Source organism: Microcaecilia unicolor, chromosome 2 (assembly GCF_901765095.1).
Source record: "Microcaecilia unicolor chromosome 2, aMicUni1.1, whole genome shotgun sequence".
In the NCBI taxonomy this organism is placed as follows: Eukaryota; Metazoa; Chordata; class Amphibia; order Gymnophiona; family Siphonopidae; genus Microcaecilia; species Microcaecilia unicolor.
The window spans coordinates 149,819,908-149,845,507 of NC_044032.1; the positions used below are offsets into that span (position 1 = coordinate 149,819,908).

General features: G+C 42.0%; 1 protein-coding gene across 2 annotated transcripts in view; it reads right to left on the minus strand.

Annotated features, from left to right (window-relative positions):
• Positions 1-25,600, minus strand: part of MCTP1 (multiple C2 and transmembrane domain containing 1) — an 854,885-nt gene that overhangs the window by 365,242 nt on the left and 464,043 nt on the right. For both annotated transcript variants that reach the window (XM_030193396.1, XM_030193397.1), the window contains exon 9: positions 18,429-18,522. In XM_030193396.1, the coding sequence (XP_030049256.1) occupies positions 18,429-18,522 (94 nt within the window). The remainder of the gene's footprint in view (positions 1-18,428; positions 18,523-25,600) is intronic.

Consider the following 25,600-nt stretch of genomic DNA (forward strand, 5'->3'; position numbering starts at 1 on the left):
CACCACATCTCAAAAAAGATAGAGTGGAAATAGAAAAGGTACAGAGGGTGATGAAAATAATAGGGATGGACCAATTTCCCTATGAGGAAAGGCTGAAGTGGCTAGGGATCTTCAGCTTACAGAAAAGACGTCTGAGGGTGAGACATGATAGAGGTCTATAAAATAATGAGTGGAGTGGAGCAGGTAGACATGAATCACTTGTTTACTGTTTCCAAAAATACTAGGACTAGCGGGCACGCAATGAAGCTACAAAGTAGTAAATTCAAAAAGAATCAGAGAAAATATTTCTTCACTCAATGTGTAATTAAACTTGGGAATTTGTTGCCAGAGAATGTAGTAAAAGCAGTTAACTTAGTGGGGTTTAAAAAATAGTTTGGATAGCTTCCTAAAAGAAAAGTCCATAAGCCATTATTAAAATGGACTTGGGGAAAATCCACTGCTTATTTATAGGATAAGCAGCTTAAAATGTATTGTACTGTTTTGGGATATTGCCAGGTACTTGTAACCTGGATTGGCCACTGTTGGAAACAGGATGCTGGGCTTGATGGACCATCGGTCTGTCCCAGTATGGTAATAGTTATGTACTTATGTACTTATGATCTGGGACAGCCTGCCAGAGGGACCAATCAACAGGGCTGTTAAGAAATGAAGGCCTTTGCTAAAGCTGAGTGGGTGGGGATAGGGGGGTACACTTGAGCATTCACAGTGACTTCGAAATTCTGATACATTGTTAATTGTTTCATTTGAATAATGCTAACTTACTGTGTTTTAGCTCAAGCATTTTTAACGCACAAAAATCGTTACGTAGTAATGCTAAAATAGTAACATCAATATGTGAGTATGATGGCTAAATAAGTACGTGCAATTTTTTTGTTGAAATTCAAAGCGGTTGCTGAGAAAATGGCATAAAAACTCTAGGGGGTTACTTTTTTGTTTTTGCCTCACCCTGTACACTTGCATTCCTCATTTCAGAAGGGGAATACACATTTTCATCTCCTGAAAGAAATGTCAGGATTTACACCTGCTCTCAGGGACTGAAACATGCTGACAGTAACTATGTGGAGAATGATGAGAATAAAGCGAATGTGTTTCTCTTCAGTGTTTATGGAAGAAAATTCTGGAGAAGGAACCATGGTCAGTTGCAGAGGGTATATCTGGGAATGGAGTGGATATTACACTGTTTATGGAAGAAAGCGTTTATAAACAACTGGAAAATCTGAAAGTGGACAAAGCTATGGGGCCAGATAGGACACATCCAAGGAAACTAAGGGAGCTCAGAGAAACTCTGGAAGGACCTCTTAAGGATTTATGTACTAGATCTTTAGAGATGGAAGAATTTCCATGGGATTGGAGATGAGCTGATATGGTCCCTCTTCACAAAAGTAGAAACAGGGAAGAAGTGGGAAACTATAGACCAGTAAGCTTCACATCGGTGGTAGGAAAAATAATGGAATCACTGCTGAAGGAAAAATAGTTAACTTTCTCTATGAGTTTTAGGATCCAAGGTAACATGGCTTTTACCAGAAGAAAATACTGTCAAACGAATCTGATTGATTTCTGAGTGGGTGACCAAAGAACTGGATAAAGGACATGTGCTATATGTAATCTACGTAATCTATGTAGCCTTTGATACGGTTCCTCACAGAAGACTCCTGAATAAGTTGAGAGGGCTGAACTTAGGACCCAATCTGGTGAACTAGATTAGAAACTGGTTGACCAACAGGCAACAGAGAGTGGTAGTATTCCGCGCAGAAGAAAGGAAGGTGAGTAATGGAGTACCTCAAGGGTCGGTACTGGGGCCGATTCTGTGTAATATATTTGTGAGAAACATTGCTGAAGGGTTAGAAGGTAAAGTTTGCCTTTTTGTGGATGACATGAAGATAGCCAATAGAGTAGATACCCTGGAGGGGTAGAAACCATGAGAAGAGATCCTCCAAAATGGTCAAAGGTATGGCAGTTAAAATTAATGCCAAGACATGCAAAGTGATGCACTTGGGGTGCAGAAATAGAAAGAAGATACACCTGATAGGAAGAGAGAGATTTATAGGCACAGCTCAAGAGACAGACCTTGGGGTAATGCGTGTCTGAGGATCTCAAGGTGACGAAACAATGCAACAAGGCGGTGGCCATGGACAGAAAGTTTCCTGGCTGCATAGAGAGGGGTATAGCCAGCAGAAGAAAGGAGGTGTTGATGCCCCTCTACAAGTTACTGGTGAGGCCCCACTTGGAGTATTATGTTCAGTTTTGAAGGTCGTATATTGCTAAGCATGTAAAAAGACTTGAAGCGATTCAGAGAAATGCAATGAAAATGGTATGGAGTTTGTGACACAAGACGTATGAGGAAAGTCTTGAGGACCTGAACATGTGTACCCTGAAGGAAAGGAGAGACGGGTTGATATGATACAGAAATTCAAATATTTAAAATGTATTAATCTACAAACAAACCTTTTCCAGAAACACTAAGGTGGTAGAACTAGAGGACATGAACTGAGGTTGCAGGGGGGCCGACTAAGAATAATTTTTCATGGAGAGGGTGGTAGACACCTGGAATGTCCTCTCGTTAGAAGTAGTGGAGATGAAAATGGTAATGGAATTTTAAAATGCATAGAATAAACAGAAAGGAATCCTGTATAGATGACATGGAACCAAACAAGCTTAGCGGTGATTAGATGGCAACACCCAGTGGTGTGTTGGAGAATTGTTAACAGGCTCTCTCTCCGGGCATAGCCAACCTGTAATTTGAGGAGGGGGGGGGGGCCCGAGGTGGATTAAGGGAGCAACACATTCCTCTCTCTCCTCCCTCCCCCAATGTGGGTATGCTAGGCATACCTTTGCTGGCAGGGATGCCGAGCCCCACCAGCCAAATAAATGGACTTCCATCACTCCTTGCTGCTTGTTTCTGGCTCTGAGCAGCATGCCGGGAATTCTCATATATACTTGCAGAAAAATCATGCAGTGGGGAGTAGCAACAGTCCATTTATTTGGCTGGCAGGGTTTGGTATACCTGCCAGCAAAGGTAAAGGAGTTTAGAAATGCCAAGGGTGACCCATCTTAAAGCTGGGCTTCAGCCATGTCTAAAACCAGTTATGGCAGACGCATATTCAAAAACTGACACATACATCGTAAACTCCATCAAATCTCTATCCCCTTTGGGATTGAACAATCGAATTGAACGGAATGCCTTTATTTAAGAGGTTTCCCTTGCTCCTTTGTGTTTCCTATTAAATTAGTCAACTTAGTACTGTCACTTTAAGAATTCAGGCTTCACTATGATAGGTTGAGAATGGAAGGCGTCAGTTTAAAAACTGGTGGCCATCTTTTCAAACGTCACTCATTGAAAAGGTAAGTGAGAATCTATAAAATAAAGTTGCCAGGTCCCATACTTTTCTCTCTCTAACTCATAGTTGTATGTATTTACTGTTTTTAGGGTTTCTCTATGGCCGTGGACTCCGCTCCTTAAGAAGCTTGAAGCGAAACAGAAATCTTCTGTAGAGTGCTCCTAGCCGCAGTTGTTGCTAAAGCCCAGATAAGTGCCGCCGATTTAATAGTGGTATATAAAAACATATAATAATAAAAACAAAAGTATAATAAATACATAATACATACAGATAAACTTGGAGGTTTTTTTAGACTAATGAGGAGCTCATTCACTATCCACATCGGAAAAAATTTCTGTCAATAGTGGATATAAGCATTCAATCATTCACTGTTTAGTGTTTTAACAGAGAACGTTGAGCATCTGAAGTCTTTTTCCTCCAAAATATAAATCAATCTATGAATTAGAGAGATATACTTGCTTTTTTGAGAGTTATAATATACCACTGCAATCCACAAAACAAAAGGAGCAAGTTCCCACATGCCATTTTTTTTCTTTTGATGTAGGCATAGGGAAAAAGATGTTAAATGCTCCCAAGTCTTAACCTAATTAATGATTTTTTAAAAACTGTACTTATAAATAGTAAGTCTGATTGTTAAACACCTGATACTCATAATGTCTGTTTTGTTGGTCCCTTACTAGGTGAAAACATCAAAATACAGTGAGTCCTTATAACCAGCCTCGCCAAATGACACAATGATTACGATTTAGAACTAATTACTAAACCAATATTTCCTCTATGTACATCTATATGCTGCACAAGCCAGCATGTTGAAAAATATAACAGAGATTAAATAAAAACGCCACTAACAATAAAGAACGACTATGTGGACAGAGATGCTCATAGATTTGCTTTTGTTGGGGGGGGGGGGGTGGTAACAGGGATGATGGGTGCACGGAGGAGAGGGAAAGGGAGACAAACCTCATGGGCTTCAGCCGTCTCAATCTAACCACTTTGGTCATCTCTCTCCTATTCACTGCCTTCTTCATTTTTTGGGCCGCCAGTAGCACGAGTGAGGTCAGCACACTGCCTTCGGTGGTCCCAGAAGCTCTCCCTCTGTTGTAGTGCCCTGCTTATGTGCCAATGGCAGTGTGCTTATCTCACTGATGCTGCCGGTGACCCGGAAAATTGAAGAAGGCAGCACTGCAGGGAGCCAAGAGGGAGTAGGAGAGAGCTGACCAAGGCAGTTAGATTGAGAACAGGAGATGGCATGATGGCTGAAGCAGGGATCGGGAGGGCAGCTAGTAGTGCCCAAAACCCAGGCACTTGACTGGCCACCAGGTATGGGGGGGCCTGGATCCCCGAGGCCCCCCGTAACCGCCACTGCAGCACAAGCCATTGGGGAGGAAGAGGAAAATGACACCGAGAGGGGACCTAAGTCTCCCAAGCCCACATTTTGGGAGCTGGTTGTTAAAATAGCTACTTAAATAGCCAGCTCAAAAAATGTTTAAAAAATTAACAAATGGCTTGCGTGAGCCGGTGCGAGCTGGCTCCAGCACACCACTAGCAACTCCAGTAATTGGGAAGCAAAGCCAGTGCTGGGCAGACTAATTCTAGAGTCTGTACCCTGATTGTAACTGGACAGATTTGGATGGGCTGGGGTGGGGCTGCGATGACAACTTCAGTAGTTGGAGAACAAAGCCAGCACTGGGAGGACTTCTACATTCTGTGCCCTGAAAATGGTAAGGACAAATCAAGATTAAGTCCTGTGTCATCTACTATGTTACTATGTTATGTTACTATACCTATGTAGTATCACATCATACCTTATGCTATGAGTTTATCTTGTTGGGCAGACTAGATGGACCGTATAGGTCTTTATCTGCCGTTATCTACTATGTTATTATTAAAAGATGCTCGTGTTGTGCAGTGCTCTACTAGAGGGATTAGGGGAGGTTGCATGCATCACTTTATAGAATATGCGTAGTTATGCATGTAAATTTTAATTATTGCCATTAAGTTGTACACGCAAATCCAGAATATGACCAGGGTTCCGTGTGGAAATATAGACATGGGCATTCGCACCACGTTTTTGTTGGTGGAAATGGCATTGCCTAAATTTACGTGTGACCCCTGGGCATAAGCGTTATTCTATTAACGGTGCCTAACTTTAAGCGCAGCAGTTTATAGAATAACGCTTTTTTTTGTGCCATATATAGAGTCTAGTCCTAAGCGCTATTTTATAAAACACTCCCAGATTCTATAAACTTACATGCCCACATTTATCATTTATTAAATGTAATATACCGCTCTCCTTGCAGGCAAATCAAAGTGCTTTACAATAAAAGCAATAAAGTAGAAAAATTAAAAAGGCCAGAAAGGAACTCCAATCATAGACAGGAAAGGACAGACATCCAGACTCACATAAACACTAAAGACTATTAGTGCTATATAAAAAATCATCTCAACTAAACATACGTATAAAGGCGCATACAACTGAAAAGTAAACTGCACTCAACCTATACTGACCTACTCTAGCTAAAAACTAACTCCTCCCATTGCGAAAACAGGCCAGATTCATGTATGAAATGCTGCTTGAAATAAATGAGTCTTCAATGAAGCACGAAAAGACGTGTAAGAAGTTTCCACTGGACCTTGTGGATTCCCACCGTGTTTTAGAGGGGATGAGGAAGAACGAATCTATTGCCTTTCAGGGATCAGAGAGTAAGGGAAGGGGTATACGAGATCACCACAGAAGCAAGGTTAAGCAGGAATACCTCTGTAAATAACCTTGTGAGTCAAAGTGAGGATTTTGAATTTGATTTTGAAGTCTATTGCTAACCAATGAAGTCAGTGAGGTAACAGGTGAAGCATGATCGTAGCAGTTGACCCAACTCAAGATGCGGGCAGCAGTGTTAGTAAAGTCTGCAAACAGTTGACATTAAATTTGGTAACACCCACATAGGCAATATCCCCAGGATTCTACATAGCGCAACTTAAGTTGTGTACGGAAATCCAGTTGTATTTTATATTTGCGCACATAACTTAATTAACAAGCCAATCTGTGCTGATAATTGCCAATTAACAAGGAATTATTAACACTAATTGGCATTAATTAGAATTTATGCAAGAACTGTCTAAGCGTATTCTATAATGTGATGTGAGTAAATTCTAATTCATACAGTTGAAAAGGGAGGGTAGCCATGGGAGAGGAATGGGCAGGTCATGGGGATTTCTCAAATCTATGCGTGTGGTTATAGGATACACCCAGTCCATGTCAGATTTAGGTGTTGGGATTTACATAAAGTTTTACTTGGCATAACAGCCTATGACTAAATTCAGTCACATAGATGGCACTCAGTGTATTCTATAATCAACATAGAAATTTAGACTTATTCTATACAGTTTGCCAATATTTAGGTGGACTTTATAGAATATACCTAGGCGTATTTTTTTTTGGTGCGGATTTTTCAGGTGCAATATATAGAATCTAGACCTATGGGCCTTACTCTATAAAGATTATGCGCCTATGTTTATGTTGCTAAATTTACACTCCTAAATTTATGCTAAATCTATGAGCATAATAGGCCCTAAATTAGGAGCATAAATTTAGGAGCATAGATTATGCTCGCAATTTAGGAGCATAACTTTATACAATAAGGCCCTATGAGCCTTTTTCTATAAAGGTTATACTCCTATATTTATGCTCCTAATTTATAATTTATGCTCCTAATTACAAGCATAATCTATTTTGGACCATAGAGAATGCTCATAATTTAGGAGTATAAATTTAGGAGCATAAATTTTAGGAGCGTAAGTTTAGGAGCATAGCCTTTATAGAATAAAGCCCTGTGTGTGCAAATTTGGGCATGCAAGTTATAGAACATGCCAGTTGCGTGCCTAACTGAATTGTTAAGTTAGGTGCTAATTGGTCTTAAGTGAGGTTAATTGGCACTAATTTGTAGATACCCAGGTAACTGCATTTAGGTGCTATTCCATTAACTTAGCACCTAAATGCTATAGTGCGCTATTAGAAAGGGGGTGTGCACATGGGTGAATCAGGGGCATGTCATACAGTTGTGCATCTAAGTTAGAGAATACTATTACTTTTTATGTGCAACTGCCAAATTTAGACGCGACCATTTACACTAGCCTTTGACATGGCATAAGTGCTCATGCTTGAATTTAGGTGCGTGCATGCCGACTTGTGCTCTATTCTATAACAGCAGTTTCAAACCCAATTCCTGGTCCACACGACTAATTAGTCATGGTCAATTATGTCAACTGAAACCTGGTGTAAATCCTGACTCCTAAATTAGGCGCGGAGCAGGTGCATTCTATAAGAACATGCACAGATTTTAGAAACGCCCATGACCCTCCCATTCCAAGCCCATAACCACGATCACTTTTCAACTATGTGACTTAGAATTTACATGCAGAAAAGGAGGAACAAACACAGAAGTGGAGGAAAACTCAATCCCTACGAGAGTCAATGAAGTGAAAGAAGGAATAGGGTGGGCTGGCTCTTTCCAAACACCAGGGAAGATGTATGTACAATAACAGGTCTTTATTAAGAAACATTAAACGACTCGACACAGCTGCTGTGTTTCGACGCCTAAGCGCCTGCCTCAGGAGTCTTATGATGTGTTAAAATGGTGTAATAAAAAGAGAAAGCAAATGCCATTGTATTCTGGTTTTAGCACAAAAAACAGAGCTCAAAGCTAATATTGTAGTCTACAGTCAATAGAAAATACTTCTGAATGACCACATAAGTAGTCCGAATGAAGTGTCAGCAGCTGTGCCGAGTCGTTTCGTGTTTCTTAATAAAGACCTATTATTGTACATATGTCTCCCCTGGTGTTTGGAAAGAGCCAGCCCACCCTACTCCTTCTTTCGTTTAAGGAATTTACATGCACCACGTAACAGAATACATTTAGCAAATAGAGTTCGTATATTCTAATTAATGCCTATTATTGCTAATAATTGCTTGTTAACATCCAATTGTCAATGCTGATTAGCTGTTAACTAATTAAGTTGTGCGCATTGTTCCGGAATATGCACAGATTTTCACTCGGAAAGTTTGGTGTGATATATAGAATCCCGGGGTTAGCACCCATAGTTTGAGAGCCTAATTTTTGGCACACTTTCTTGAATCTACCCCTTAACCACCTAATTCTATAAAGTTGCCAAAAATTGCACATGCAAATTTGGGCATGTGCCCAATTTGCATACCCAATTTAATTGAATAATGAGTTAATTAGAACTTAAGCAATTATTGGCGCTAATTAGATTTAATTAGAATTTATGTGTGTAAATTTAGGTGCAGGATCCATGCTTAAATTTTATATGTAAAAAACAACAAAAAAAGAGGGCCTGGAAGTGGGAGGTTGGTAGGTGGAACAGGGGTAGTAGCATTTACCCATATTGTTATACAATACGTTTCAGTTGGTGCAAATGGCTGTGCCCAAAGTTAGATGTGATTTCTGGGCATAAGTGCTATTCTATAAAATCACACCTAACTTTAAGCAAGGTCTATAGACCAGTGCTTTTTTCAGTGCCATATATAAAATGCACCCCTACGTATTTTTAAAGAATGCTAATGTAAGTCAGCAGAAACATGTCGCTTCAGAAGAGTGCTGACTGAGGCCCCTGACTTAGGTGGCCTAATTGTAGGGTCACCACTGGTTAGGGAGGTGTGTAACTTACAGTACAGCATGTAAGTGCTAGTATTGTATAATTTTATGTGGACAAGGGGTGTGTAAATGTGGGCATCAGAACTGCCCTTCACATGTTCTCAGGGGTGGAATTTGGGCAGAGCATGGACAGAGTCATCCACTCATCTACTTTATAAACTAAGCACAATTGTGCATATTATTCACATGCTACACACCTGCTCTTGAACAGTTGTAATGCTCTCGTCTTCCAGGGCTATTTTTGAGGGGGTACTGAGTACCAGCACCTTTTCCATTGTCTGCTAAAATTGACCCATGGTCCCCAAGTTTTAATGAAAGAGCTCAGGCTCTACTTTCCAATTATGCCTTGTCATAGATTCTGTGACTGGTTGCAGGGGGCCTAGATATTATGGGGTGTGTCTGTCAGTGATCACCCCATTCCGAACAGTGGCCTGGCATTTGAGTACCAGCACCTTTTTCACTAGAAAAAAATGCACTGCCGCCTTCAATCCCTACCACTCCCACTCCCTACCTCTACCACCTTCCTCCTTTACCCATCTTACCCATCTTACTATATTCAGCTGTTTTATTCAATTTGTGTTATCTTGTAAACCTGTTATATTTGTAAGCCGCATTGAACCTGCTGTTAGGTGGGAAGGCGCGGGGTATAAATGTTACAATACAATCTAGCTGCAATTTCTGCAGGATTCGTTCTAGTATTTTATGAACTCCTCTCATATGAGGAAAGGCTAAAGAAAGTAGGGCTCTTCTGCTTGGAAAAAAGACAGCTGACGGGGGATATGATTGAGGTCTATGAAATCCTGAGTGGTGTAGAATGGGTAGAAGTGAACTGATTTTTCATTCTTTCAAAACATGCAAAGACAAGGGGACACTCAATGAAATTACATGGAAATACTTTTAAAACAAACAAGAGGAAATATTTTTTCACTCCAAGAATAGTTAAGCTCTGGAACTCGCTGCTGGAGGATGTGGTAACAGTGGTTAGCGTATTTGGGTTTTAAAAAGGTTTGGACAAGTTCCTGGAGGAAAAGTCCATAGTCTGTTATTGAGATGGACATGGGGGAAGCCAGTGCTTGCCCTGGAATTGGTAGCATGAAATATTGCTACTAATTGGGGTTCTGACATATACTTGTAACTTGGATTTGCCACTGTTGGAAGCAGGATATTAGGCTAGATGGACCATTGATCTGACCCAGTATAGCTATTCTTATGTTCAGCACCTATGTGTCTTTATAAAAGAAGCTAGAAATAGGTGGCTTCCTACCCTTTCATCTCAGTGCTCCTTATAAAATGACCCTCCTACTGTGCAAAACTATGGATATACAATTCCTAAGACCTACAAGTGTATATTTACACCCAGTGCCGTAGCGAGGGCTAATGACACCCGGGGCGGGTCGCCCCTGCGCACCCCCCCTGGGTGCAGTATGGCGCGAGCCCCCCCTCTCTGCGGCGCACCCCCCCTCCGGAGCGACCCCCCCGGACCGCATTCTTACCTGCGCGAGGGCCGATCCGCCCCGAGTGCACGTCACTCGGAGCTGCGTCGGCCCCGCTGGTTCCCTGCTCTCTCTGCCCCGGAACAGGAAGTAACCTGTTCCGTGGCAGAGGGAGCAGGGAACCAGCGGGGCCGGCACCCCCCGAGCGCGTGCACCCGGGGCGGACCGCCCCTCCCGCCCCCCCCTTCCTACGCCACTGTTTACACCTGTTCCAGAGCAGATGTAAATGTAAATACAAATATACCCATGTGCCTGCCACTACATCGACCACATCCACTCATGTAGCCAGTTCTGAAATCTTGTCCATATTGTGGAGGTCGAGAATGACAATAAAAAAAAATAAGATATAACAGTAATACAATAAAAAAGGGGAAAAAGCTGATAAAAACATTTTAAAAAGAATAAATTTCCTAAACAACAGAGCATGTGCAAAGTCCCCTGTCTGATTTCTGGGTTTGAGACATTCCCTAACAGAGTCACCATTTAAACATGTTGGCAGTGCTGTAGTCTTCAAGAGATCCTTATACATGGAATGCATTTTGGGTTGGATTCTATTGTTTATCCACTCGTACCCCAGCTAAGATAATATTTAAGTACCTTTCTGACCTCATGTGCAACTTTTTAAAAATTAGTCCCCTTATTTTCTAACTCCTGTTACTCTATCTATTTATTTTACCTTTGTTTACACCCTATGCTTTCTATGAAAATGTTTATTTAAGTATTGTGTTGACATTGTAGTGTAGTATACTATCAGTCTTATTTTCGAAAGAGAAGGGCGCCCATCTTTCAACACAAATCGGAAGATGGGCGTCTTTCTCACAGGGTCGCCCAAATTGGCCTCATGGAAAGCCGATTTTGGGCGTCCTCAACTGCTTGAATATCCATTTTTTTTTGACTGGCTCAAACTTAATTGGCTTAGGGGCCCATTTACTAAGGCATGGTAGGACTAACATGGGCCTACTGCACACTAAAAAGGATGTGCTGAGGCATCAAGTGGTAGCTTCCCACTCAGTTCGCAATAATCCCACACTAGAAAATATTTTTTATTTTCTAACAAGGGAGGCATGCCCATGGACGGAGAGTAGGTGCGTCTGTGCTAATTGGGTAGCAAGGGCACATTACCGCGTACTAACCAATTAGCATGGGAATAGTGCTGGAGCTCTTACTGCCTGCTAAATAGGTGACGGTAAGGGCTCCCATGCTAATGGCTTTTACAAAGAATAGAGTGAGGCGGCCATTTTACTGCTGCACTAAAAGTGGTTGCAGTGCGTGGAACACCCATGTGCGGACATCAGTGCCAGCCCCTTTTTAGTGTAGCTTGGTAAAAGGACCCCTACGTGAATACTCAGTGCTGGCCGGTTAAGTTTTTAGCAGCCAAAGACAGGACTGCTACTTAGGCGGTCCAATGTGGCCACTGAACTTAACCGGCCAGCACTTGAATATTTGCAGATAGTTGGCTATACTGCACGATATAACCAGTTAGCCCTAGATTGGAGGGGATCCCTCAACAAATGAGGTGTCACTGACATGGGCCTTGGAAAGAGATACCATCCAGTCTGCTCAACAAGCTGCACAATAATGTTACAAACTAACATTTCACTTGCCATCAACCTTTAGATGTCTTCCCCTCTCCCACCGAGTTACAATCCTAGCATATGACATGGGTATGATATAAAATACAGTAGAACTTCATTATAAGGGACCCTGATATATGAGACACTCGGATATAGTGGACTAAATTTTTAGTCTCAAGATGAGAGAATAGGACATCCCATGTATTTCAGTTTGGTTACAGTGGACTCGGTTACAGTCCCAAGGCTTCACTGAACCATGTATATAAGAGACTGACGCCGTGGTCGCGCTGTGGTGAATTGACTGACTATCTTAAAAAGCCATCTCTATCAGATTATTTTAAGTGAAATGTAAGTGCATTTACTGTACATTTTGTTGTTAACAACAGTAGGCTGTGAGCTGTGATTTAGTAAACAAGTTCATGAATGTACAGTTTGGATATAAGGGACCTCGGATAAAAGGGATGACTTTTATATGTCCCCAGAAGTCCCTTATAACGAAGTTCTACTGTATGCATTCTTGTTTATTGATTTATTTTATTTATTTTATTTATTTTAAAATTTATATTCGGCTTTACACAAAGCGGGTTAGTGGAGGAGTGGCCTAGTGGTTAGGGTGGTGGACTTTGGTCCTGGGGAACTGAGGAACTGAGGAACTGAGTTTGATTCCCACTTCAGGCACAGGCAGCTCCTTGTGACTCTGGGCAAGTCACTTAACCCTCCATTGCCCCATGTAAGCCGCATTGAGCCTGCCATGAGTGGGAAAGCACAGGGTACAAATGTAACAAAAAAAAAGCGGGTTACAAAATACAAACATAATAAAAAAACAAACAGTTTACATTAGACAAAAAGATCTTATCCAGTCAAAAACCAGCACTGCAGGAAAAAGCAAGTCATTCACTTCGTCTTATCATATTTCTGAATAAGCCCTCACAAAACAATGACTCTTTAGTAGTGTCTGAAATTGTGACATATTAGTGGAGCATCTCAAATATCCTGACAAGTCATTCCAAAGAAAAGGTGCAGCAAGTGCAAATGCTCTATTTTGCGTTTCTGCATAAAGAACAGGCCAAGACATCACTACAGGCCTGCACAATGGAGGGGGGGGGGGGGGGGGGGGGTAAGGGTAGGAGAAAGGTAGGTAGGGAAGGTTAGGACCAATCAGGATAGGAAAGGGGAAGGGCTAAGAGGAAGGGGAAATTCAAACAAGGGTGAGGCATCAGTGCCATTATAGCCAGCAGTGCATGTGAATAACTGCCCTGTCACCTGTTACCAATTTTCTAAGGTACTCAAATTAGGTTTAGCCACAAGGTCCTTTGGTACCCACTCCTTCCGTATAGGAGCTACCACGACAGCGAGACAGATAGAGCTAACACAAGAGCAAGTTAGTCCAGTGATTAGTGCAGTGGGCTTTGATCCTGGCAAACTGCAGCTCCTTGTGACTCTGGGCAAGTCTCTTAACCCTCCGTTGCCCCAGGTATAAAATAAGTACCTGTATATAATATGTAAACCACTTTGTCTGCAACCACAGGAAGGCAGTATATCAAGTCCCATCCCATTTCCCTTATAACTGTACATTAGTCCCATGGTTGCATAAGCAATTGTTCCCATTATGGCCCTGTCACGATTAGCACGAGCTGTTATTGCTACATTATGTCGCCAGCAGCATATTCATAGCAATTCACCAACTTTGTTTTATTTTCACACAGGCATACACACAGTTTGGATATTTGGCCATTCCTTTGTGCACTGGGCCCACAGGAGAGCTCGTACCCGCCCATCTGGGGAGGAGCTCAGTCTGTTCGCTGCAGGTATGTCATTGGTGTGGCTGGGTCAGCGTGGTATGAGGTGGGATCAGCTCTTGTCAGCAGTCTGGGAACGATTGAGGGAGCATCAGCAGCCATGGGTGTTGATCATTCACCTCATGGGCAATGTGCTAGGACCTGGATGATTGCATTAACGCGATAACCCGGATCTGGGTTATCACATCCTCCTGGCACACAGAAGCAGGAGACAGACCCGGAAGTAGGCAGGCAGGAAGAAGCTTGCCGGTGACGGGCCCGGGGAATTTTGTCCCCCCCCCCCCCCCTCTCGGCGGCCCTGCTTCACAACAACTGATTTTACCCTCATTAAGTCAGTGGCATTATTCTGTAACTGCTAAGGTGGGACCTATTAAGTGGAATGAACTGGCATTGAGATTGCATTTGCTACAGGATCTTGATACTTTTAAGAAACAGTTAAAGGCATTTTTATTTGTCCAAGCATATTTTGGAATTTAGATAATGCTATGTTATTTGCTGAGCATTTTGAGGAAACAGTATGAGCAAGTATTTATTAATGATGATTGTGTGTTTTGATTTTAGAAATGTTTTGTTTTTTTGTATATTTTAATCTATTATATATGTATTTGTTACCCGCCTAGTTAATAGGCAGGTTATAAATGCTAAATAAATAAATAAATATAAAATATATATTTTTTCTAAATTCCCTCTCATATTTCTATATTATGGCTTTTTTGCAGTTTGTTTTGGTTATTATCATTTTTCTTTGTATTTTTCTTTTCTGTTTTTAATTTATTTTATTGTTACATTTGTACCCTGCGCTTTCCCACTCATGGCAGGCTCAATGCGGCTTACAAGGGGCAATGGAGGGTTAAGTGACTTGCCCAGAGTCACAAGGAGCTGCCTGTGCCTGAAGTGGGACTTGAACTGAGTTCCTCAGGACCAAAGTCCACCACCCTAACCACTAGGCCACTCTTCCGTACCAACGCATATTTTTGTACAAGTGTGAATTGCTATTGCACGATAGTGCACTCTATTGTGTAACAGGGTGCACTATTAAGCAATACTGCACACTATCCCCCCAGTTCACTAAGCCGTGTTAGCGGCTGCTGGTGTACTAATGCCGACACAGCTTATTCACTTTGAATGGGCTGTGTTAGCATTGCCGCGCGGCTTAGTAAGCAGGGGGTTATTTGAGCAATAGGGCACACTGTGGAGCAACAGGGTGCTCTGTTGTATGATAGTGCACACTGCTGCCAACATCACTCATAAAACAAACAAAAAAAATTAAAGACCAAAATAAACTAAACATATCCCATAAAAACATAGAAAAATGAAACAAAACATGTTTGGCCTGCACACCCCTAATAATTTGGGATACCTATTCTGCCTATATTTCATTTTCTAATGCTTCTCTATTGTTTCTTAGACTTCTGGTATTTACACTACTCAGCAGTTGAGCTGTTTGGCTAGGTTAAACATGATGGAAATGATTTAATTTGACCTCTGCTGTCGCTTCTGTTCTCATTATAGGGACAGGCTGGTTTCTACCCTTGCTCCGGTCTATGAATTTACCCTATATATGCCTCTCCTACCGTGATGCAATACTCTTGACCACTCCGTTCTTTCCACCTGCCTCTACAGCTGACTGGCAGAGCTCAGGGTAATTAGTGCCCTAGGAAGACGGCCACATGATAAAAGTACAATGAGCAGTTAACATCCAAAGAAAGGGGAACAAGGGATTAAAAAAAAAAGGCAATGAGAAAAGGACAATTTATTTAACTGGGATATCAAAAGGACATCGTAATTCAGGGCATCATGATAAAAATCTGACAGGAGGCATTTACAAGTACAAAACCTGCTGTCTTCCTGCTTGAGTGAGAATAGGATCTGTCAGGGGATTGTCTGATCTACAGCAGCGCTATCCAAGTCCACTTCATTTTAAAAAGCACTGTGAAGTCCCACTGCCACTGTTTTCTCTCTCTGCCTACACTCAATTCAGTGACAAAGCCAGAAAACCTCTTTTGTTTACTTCATTAGCTGTTACAGCGAGATCAAAGTTCCTTAGAACCTGATACACAACTCTTTCAAAGAATCATGCTCATTAATAAAAAAGCAAAAAAAATCAAAAGAGAAATTGTTAGACATGACTTGGAAGTACAGTGCCATTTACAATGTGCCCTCTTCTAACACATGCCTACATCTTCCCATCTGCGCAAGTGATCAAGCAACCCAGATTTTAAACGGGAGGGCATTGTTTGACGGGAGCAGCATCGAGCTACTTGGTAAGCTCCACAAAACGCTAGTGTTGGCAGCTTTAGAGTCAGAGGTTGATGGGCTGCCCTTTCTCCCTACAAATCCATTTCTTTTGAGCTCAGCTTTGATTCTGAGGCATTTGTATCCATTAGAGAATAAGATCTTTCATACAGCCTGTGAGAAATATGCCATTTCTAGGCCCAACTATAGTTAGAAAAGAAAGAAAGAAAGAAGTACCTGTATATAATGTTTGAACCACTTTGGTTTTACCACAGAAAGGTAGTATATCAGATGCGTGCTAGTTGGAGAAAAAACGTGAAGAACAATCGGAAACTCACAGGAATGAGGCTACAAAACATGCTTAATGGTTTGCACAAACAACATGGCTGCCAACATGAATACAGCAAAAATCTAACAAACCTGGGTTCGAATTCTGCTTCACTATAGATCTCTTTTAATAACTACAGTACAATCTGCAGTTACCGTGGTTTTTTTAACCTGGAATTTTACTGAGCAGTAACTGAAAATTTAATGTGGCAACTCTTGAGGCATTCCCAGCATTTGCCTATACAGCACTTAGGGCGGGATTCAGTAAATGACACTCAAAATTCAGCGCCAGAAACAAATTGGCGGCAAGTGCGATTCTATAATGGGGGCATTCCCTGTATAGAATCAGGCTTAATGCCAATTCCCGTGCCTACCTTTAGGCGCCAGACTTATGCCTGTTGAAGCCTGGTATAAATGCTGGCGTTCAAGTTAGGCACACTGAGGCCGTATTCTATAGCTACACAAGCAACTTTTTAGAACGCCCCTGACATGCCCATGGCCAGGCCTCCTTTTGAGTTACGAACCATTAGAGTTAGGTGCCATGCCTTATAGAACAGAGTGCAGCTGGATGTGTGTGCAAATTTTAATGTGTGCCAATTATCATCAGTGATAGATTGTTAGCACCCAATTATTGATAGTTAAGGGCTCGTTAGTCAATTAATTTGTGCTTACATCTTGGGTACAGGCACAAATTTCAACAAGCAACTCTCGGTGTCATATATAGAATCTGGGGGTTAGTGCAGTCCGGAGGTAAGTGTTTCCACGCTAACTGCAAAAGTGATGATGAGCACATAGAATTTGCAGCTCGTCAACTACAAAATGCCTTCCATGGCCATTCTCCACCCATATCATGCCCCCTATCGCAAAAACTACTGCCAAGTAAGTGCTTGTTAACGCCAATAATTCATTGTTAGCACCTAATTGACTGATTACTTTGTGCGCAGATTTGGGATCCGTGCCCTAATTTGGCCAACCTATACAGAATCTGGAGAGGTGGGGAGGTGGTGGGGGGGTTGTGTTTACGGCAGTTTACCAAAAGGACCTCTATGTGAACTTCAACAAATCACTTCACCTTTTCATATTCACTTTTAGCTTTGACAGAGCTCTTTAACTGAAGGCAGTTTTTATTATGTAGAACTCTGTACTCTTGTGTCTGATAACTGAGAAAGCAGTTAGAGCCTTATTCTATAAAGGTTATGCTCCTAAATTTATGCTCCTAAATGTATGCTAAATCTATGAGCATAAAAGGACCTTAATTGGGAGCATAAATTTAAGAGCAAAGATTACACTCATAATTTAGGAGTGTAAATTTAGGAGCATAACCTTTATAGAATGAGGCCCTTAGGGGGCAATTCTATAAAAAGGTGCTTAGATGAAGGCCCTCTGATGCAACACAGGGAATGCCTATCCTATAACAGAATAATAGCATACACCTGCATCGGTGCACCCACTTGCACAAGGTCTCTGGCAGGTGTAAACAGGCACAGCTATGTGTGCAGTGCAGCATACACAACTTACAGCAGTGCTTCTCAACCCAGTCCTTGAGGCACCCTTAGTCCTATCAGGTTTTCAGGATATCCACAATGAATATTCATGAAACAGATTTGCATGTCAGTGCATGCAAATCTCTCATACATATTCATTGTGGATATCCTAAAAACCTGATGGGACTAAGGATGCCTCAAGGACTGGGTTGAGAAGCACTGACTTACAGTATTCTGTAAGTGGTGCATATCAGTGGGAGACACACCCATGCCCCATTCATGCTTCACCCACATGTAAGTGCTTTTATATGTTATGTGTACCCTTACAGAATAGCGCTTAGGGCATATGTGTGCGTAGGTGACACTTTGCTGCATTTATGTTTGATGGGTGCACTTTTTAGGTTCCAAAGGAGCCATTTTATTTTCCACAAAAGGGCAGCGTTCTAAGCACCCTTTCACTTCAATACATGTACAGTAATTCAATGTCTATTATTGTTGTTCCTTGCCTGTAACATCAGCTGCCATCAGTCCCTCTGCTCGGATGACCTTCACCTGCAGATGGCCCACATCCTTCATGTTCTGAAAGGACCTCATCAAGTTCTGAAACCAAAACAGAAGAGATTTCCATTATTGGCAGTGATCTGCACCAGACACAATGCAGACATGCTGTTTTAGTAGGGCTGAGGGTAGAGGGGATCGGCAGAAGATGCCTGGTCACCTACCAGGGTTGGTTCAAGGGACTGTGGCACCCTGAGCCAACTTTTCCATTGGCGTCTTCCCCACCCCCATCTGCAATCTGGTATCACTCCTTTCATCCCCCTCGCCTGTGATCCAGTATCTTCCCCCCTCTCAAGTGCCCCCACAAGTGCCCTCCTGGCTCAGAGCACTGGTGATAAAGAGCACCAAAATCCCAGTCCGGCATCTATCCCTCTAGGAGTCTGAAGGTAGACCGGACTGGGATTTTGGCACCCTGAGCCAGTGCCTCACTTGGACCATAGGTTGAAATGGCCCTGCCACCTACACGTGCAAAGTAAGAATAAGAACCAGTCACTCAGAAAGGCTAGCACACAGCTCTGCATGTGTCTTTGAACTGGCTGAACATCATGGTAACAGAGGACATGTTGTCATAACTTATAAATATGCCACAGTGCCCAGGAAAAAATCTTAGTTTTGCATAACAGATCCCCATCAAAAAAGGTTAGGCCTACAAAGAGCAGCACCATCTTTTTCTTAGCAATAGGAGAATGCTGACAATCGGAGTATGTTGTAATATTAACTTTACAGGTCCCCGGCGACCGCTCCCTCTTTGTAGTGAAGAAATAACATTGGTATATGGAATGTAAGGTAGGGAAGGGTCACACGTGCTTCATGATTCTTTTCCTTGAAAAATATTTTATCACCAAGATTAACTGTTAATCTTTTCTCACATTTGTTTGTCCTCAGATGACCTTTCTGAAGTACTCAGGTGACAGAAGGGCTAATGAGACCACACATCACCTTCCACTGGTCTGCTGAACTGTTGTCCTATGGATGTGTAGAGATCTGTATTTTGATAGAGGTTTTGACATACAGACTGCTTTCTCTTGTAATAAGGATCAATGTGTACGATCAGAGTTGGTACTTGCAGCAAAGATTGGTTTGTCCTTTACAATGCCACAGGAAAGGAAAAAACCCACAGCATGTCTTTCGAGCTCCATCCTTTGCTGGGGATATTCACAACCCATTTTGTTGTGACTGAGGCAGACACTAGTAGACTATACTATGCCAGGTTCCAGGCAGCTTAGGGCATTCTGCAAACAGGGAATAACATCTTAACTCACCCCTCCTCTCCTCACTCTACCAGGCACCTATTATGTGAACCCTCAGTTAGGACTAAGTGTGTAGAGTTCATTTATTTGCACTTCTGACTGCTTGCTTTGCTACAGGCAGAAGAACCCCTTTGGCAAGCAAAAAACTCCAGTCTGGTGTTTTGCAAAGCCCACACCTAAACTATGCTTGCTCAGCATATAGGCCACCTTGTTACTTAGGATTACTGTCAAGGGCTTCCAAGAAAACCTGGTTTCGTTTTTTTCCTTCCGGAACCCTTTCTAGGAGCGGAATCTCTGTTTTGCTGTGAATCCTTTCAGCCCTCGATAGATGGGAAAAGATTGAAATGCTCTGGAGATGAGTCCTCTTTATTTTTTTTAATGAAAGGCTGTATAATATATTTTCTGTAGGACTGCGGCAGCTGTCAGGGAGAGCGTCTCGGCTCAGCTCTATTATGGGAGAAGCAATACCCCCCATCCTATGGCATGGAGATACACCGAGGGGCCAGAGCTGATTGACAGCTTGTCACCGTGACGTCTTATTCCATCTCTGTTATGGAGAAAATTAATGTCACAGCACCCGCCTTATGACTTGCTGTCATCTTAGAACTGCTCACCTTTTATCAATGCTCCAAATAACATTTCAAACCCATCGTCTCAGGGTGGACAATCCGGTCAAGGGACATTAAATCGGATGACTGTGAAATGTCATAATATAAATGGAATGCTAACAACTTCTGCACTCAACTAGCTCCTCTGGTTTTTAAACTATGACAAGGGGGACCCAGAGTCAGCACACCCGCTCTGAAAAGGTCATACAATCTCTCTTGGTCTGCCACCCCATTAATGATCTTATCCCTTCTGCTCCTGGGGAGGGGGGAAATAAGGTATTAATAATCTTTTAAGGCAGTTTTACATTAACAGTTCAAGCCTTGCTGTCTGATTAATTTGTAGGGCTCTGTGGTTCAGTTAGAAATACTTAAATGGCTCTGATCCAGCCATTCTTCTAGGGCCACTGGACCTGCCAACTTGCTCATTAACTGTCTTAGCCACAACTAAATGGCAATATGTATGTATGTATCATATGGATCGCAGACATTTTCTAAGAAAAGCGAAATACAGACAAATTTCATCATACTGGCACTATAATGTTAATGAATAGCACACCTAGCTAAAGATGTTCGGGGGTGGCAGAATGGGGATACAGGAGATATTGTTGTGAAGTGTTGCAGAAGATTTTGTCATCGGTCTCTGAATCTAGTGTTTGCAGATCATTGTCACCCGGTGATCAAATACTTGAGAAAGAAAGGCATGCCTGGTTGTCCCGGGGAATTATTAACCTTCATCGTATAGAAATATATTATGAGCTCCACTTATTCACAGTTTTTGGCCACTCTGGTGGGCGCAGTCTAGAGAAGAACTGAGGGTGCAGCCCTGAATTTAAATTTAATAAAAACATTATATGCTAGGCACGGAAGCTGCGAAGTGAAAGACTGACATCTCACCAAAAGAGAAAAAAAAATGCTGAAAACCAATTTCTTCAAACACTACCTCACCATGCAAACTGTCTCATTTACCCAACACTCACTGCAAAAGTATTATGCAAGTTGCATTCAGGAGCAACATCACACCCCTTGCACTCCTCTGACTCAATACAACCAGCACAAATACATTCAGAGACCTATTCTAACAGCATGAAACAGCGGACACCATTCAAAAACAGGCAGTAAAGAAATTATTCATGGAATTGTAAGCATGCTTGAAAGATGTAGCATGGTCTCTCAGGTCTCGGCCAGTTTAGAAAGTGTGTTTTCTTTAGCCTTGCCAACTCACCCCTATTAAACCGTGTTTCTGATAACGTGATTGGTGCCTGAGTTGTACAAGCAGACAGCTGATGCACTACAGATAACCAGAATACATTTGCCAAAGCCCGCAGCCTGCTAATCTGTTTGAAGAACATTGTACTGCATTAGTAGGAGCACTTCATGTTATCTGTGTGGCCTGATAGGGTACATCTTTATTAAATTCACTTATTGAAAGGATGTCAGTCAGAGAACAAGAATATTTAAAAAAAACTAAAAAAAAAAAAAAATTATGAAGCTGCTCTTTGTTAGGCAGAGCCTGGCTTAAATGGCTGAGTGTCTGGAGAAGCCTTCTAAACACCTGGCAGCATTGTACAATAAAAGCGTTGTAATTTTAGGTGGAAATAGAATGTATTTTTGTGGTATCTTGAGTAAGAAGGTCTCTGGTAGTGAGCAGGTCTGGAGCAAGAGCTCCCCCCTCTGACGCTTCTGTAGAACTGCAGGATACAGGGATGCTGGGTAATGCATGGATCTATTTCTGAATATTCAGGAGTTGGATGAACTGGGCAGCACTGCCTATGTGTGTCTCACTCTCAGGGAGCCCAGAGAGCACCAAGGTGACTCTAGTATTTGCCATCATCCACTGAGTGTCGAACTGTGTTCCCTTTAAGGTGGACTGGAATACGCCTATAACCAGCAGTCAGGGGGACACACACAACCCCTGATATCTCTTGCTGACTCCTGCCAGCACCATGGAAACAGGAGCGGGCACTGTCAGTGCCAAGCAGCATCAAGTTCAAATAAACTGTGTGGCCAAGACAGGGGGAAGGGGGGAGGGAAGAACGGAGGGAGAGAGAGAGATGGAAGAGACACAGGGGTAGGGAGATCAGTAAAGGAAGAAAGACGCTGAGGAGGGAAGAAGAAACAGTTCACAATGGAAGGAAGGAAAGAGCATCTCCAGAGAAAGAAATAAAGATCCCTCTGGGGTGTGATTCATAAAGCTTATCTCCCATAGACAAAGAATAGGAAAAAAATACTTTAATTAATAATGCCCTCGGTGAGCTGAAGCAAGACAGAGAGAGCTGGAGAAGGTTAACACATGGAGGGAGGGAAAAGAAATGGGCAGGTGGAAGGGAGAGAGACAGCTTTTGGGGAGAAGAAAGTGCAGAGGCTCCTTGAGAAAAGAGGAGGAGGGGGAGGACAGCAGTTGTTCTGAAGACAGAAGAGGTTAAAAACCAGGCAGAGTAGGAAAAGAAAGGTGAGACAGTAGGAGAGACATGAGATGGGATAAAGAAAGGAGAGGCTGAGTAACAAAGGAATGAATAAAAACGAAAAGAAAATAGAAATGAGGGAGAAAAGAAAAAAAAAGAACAAAATAAACTAAAGGTCAAAATCAGACACATAACATTGAAGATTTTTTTTTTAATTTGGAAAATAATACAAAATAAAAAAACAATTTCTTACATCAGATATTCAGTGGTCCAGTGGCAGCATTGGTCTTGGACAAAACAGAATTCTTTGCACTGCTTGTACATTGGCCTAAACTAAGGTACTGCAGGCTCACCTGCAAACAAACCTAACTAATGCTCCTGTGTGGAAAGATTAGTTTTAAAAATAAGACATGCATTGTACTATGGGCAAAACTCTGTATGGGTTAAAGAAATATTCATGTAAACAAAATTGTTCTGCTTGTGGGCAGGAGGAGAGGTACCCCATCCAAGAACAGTTTGAAGATAGTTGAAAAAAATATGGGCAATGATTTTACTTAAAGTGAACGATGTTAGAAAAGTGTTTCATTCCTTCCCAGGACAATAGAACTGTTGGATAAAACCTAAACTGCTTTCTTCTAACTCCTCTTAACATTCAGAAGAACTAGGTTTGTGCATTCATTAGTCTTTACTAGTGCCTCTTAAAAATGTTAAGGGGTCCTTTTACGAAGGCATGTTAGAAAGTGGCCAGCACGTGGGCTTGCCGTGCACTCCGGCCACTTTCTAGTGTGGTTGAAAAATGGCCGGAGTTATGTTTTTTTTTTATGGCCACATGCTAATTATCCCATTAGTGTGTGGCCATTACCACCAAGAGCCCTTACCACCACCTACCTATTTGGGAGGTGATAAGGGCTCCTGCTCACCCCCGGATTCTATATGGTGCGCTTAGATTTAGGCGCCAAAATCGGCGTGGATTCTAACTTAATTAGCTTAACAAGCTAATGAGCACTGATAACAGCACTTAACAAGCAATAATGAGCACCAATTGGCACTGATTAGAATTTAGGTACACAACTCACTAAGCGTATTCTGTAATGATGTGTACGGAACTTCTAACTTGCAGATGCAAAAAGGGATGTGGTTATAGGTGTTTCATAATTTAGGTGCCTAGTTTTATTTATTTAGATTTTGCTTACACCTTTTTCAGTAGTAGCTCAAGGTGAGTTACATTCAGGTACTCTGGATATTTCTCTGTCCCAGGAGGGCTCACAATCTAAGTTTGTATCTGAGGCAATGGAGGGTTAAGTGACTTGCCCAAGATCGCAAGGAGCAGCAGTGGGATTTGAACTGGCCAACCCTGGATTGCAAAACCAGTGCTCTAACCACTAGGTCACTCCTCCACTAGTTATAGAATAAGGCCCACTGCGCCTAAATTACACCTACATTTACACCAGGTTTTCACTGGCATTAATAGATGCATTCAGTTATAGGCGCAGAAATGTTAACTAAGCATATAGAATACGCTTAGTTGGCACTGATTTCAGTGCCGATTTTTTAGACAACATATATAGAATCTCCTCCTAATTAGGTAACAAGTGGTAATGTGCCTGTGCTACCTGATTAGCACAGGCATGCCTACTCTCTGTCCCCAGTCACACTTTCCACAGCAAAAAATAAAAAATATATTTTTTCCGCAGGACTAGTGCGAGCTGATGGCCAAACTGCCGCGGGATGCTTCAATGTGTCCTGCAATTGTGCCCTTTTACCATGCAGTAGATCTCTGTTAGGCCTACTGTGCCTTGGTAAAAGGGCCCCTTAATGTGTGCAATGCCCATTACACTACGCATTAACTTGTGTAAATCGATCTGCGGGCACTCAAAAGCTGAAATGTGCATTAACATTTATTTATTAGTCCATAAGTACATAAGTATTGCCATACTGGGACAGACCTAAGGTCCAAGAAGCCCAGCATTCTGTTTCCAACAGTGGCCAATCCAGGTCACAAATATCTGGCAAGATCCCCAAAAAAGTACAAAACATTTTATGCTGCTTATCCCAGAAATTGTTTCCCCAAGTCCAATTTAATAATGGTCTATGGACTTTTCCTTTAGGAAGCCGTCCAAACCTTTTTTAAAACTCTGCTAAGCTAACTGCCTTTACCACATTTTCTGGCAATGAATTCCAGAGTTGAATTACATGTTGAATGAAGAAACATTTTCTCAGATTCATTTAAAATTTACTACTTTGTAGCTTCATCACATGCCCCCTAGTCCTAGTATTTTTGGAAAGCATAAACAGACGCTTCACATCTACCCATTCCACTCCACTCATTATTTTATAGAACTCTATCATATCTCTCTTCAGCCGACTTTTCTCCAGGCTGAAGAGCCCCAGCCGCTTTAGCCTTTCCTCATAGGGAAGTTGTCCCATCCCCTTTATCATTTTCGTTGCCCTTCTCTGCACCTTTTCGAATTCCTCTATATCTTTTTTGAGATGCGGTGACCAGAATTGAACACAATATTTGAGGTGCGGTCGCACTATGGAGCGATACAAAGGTATTATAATTCCCTCATTTTTGTTTTCCATTCCTTTCCCAATAATACCTAACATTCTATGCTTTCTTAGCCACCGCAGCACACTGAGCAGAAGGTTTCAACGTATCATCAATGACAACACCTAGATCCCTTTCTTGGTTGGTGACTCCTAACGTGGAACCTTGCATGACGTAGCTATACGTGGAGGGGCATAATCGAACGCGAACGCCTATCTCCATGGGCGTCTATGTCCGAAAATTCGTACGTGAAGAGGCGGGAAAGACCGTATTTTCGAAAAAATGGACGTTTTTGAGCTGGGCGTTTGGTTT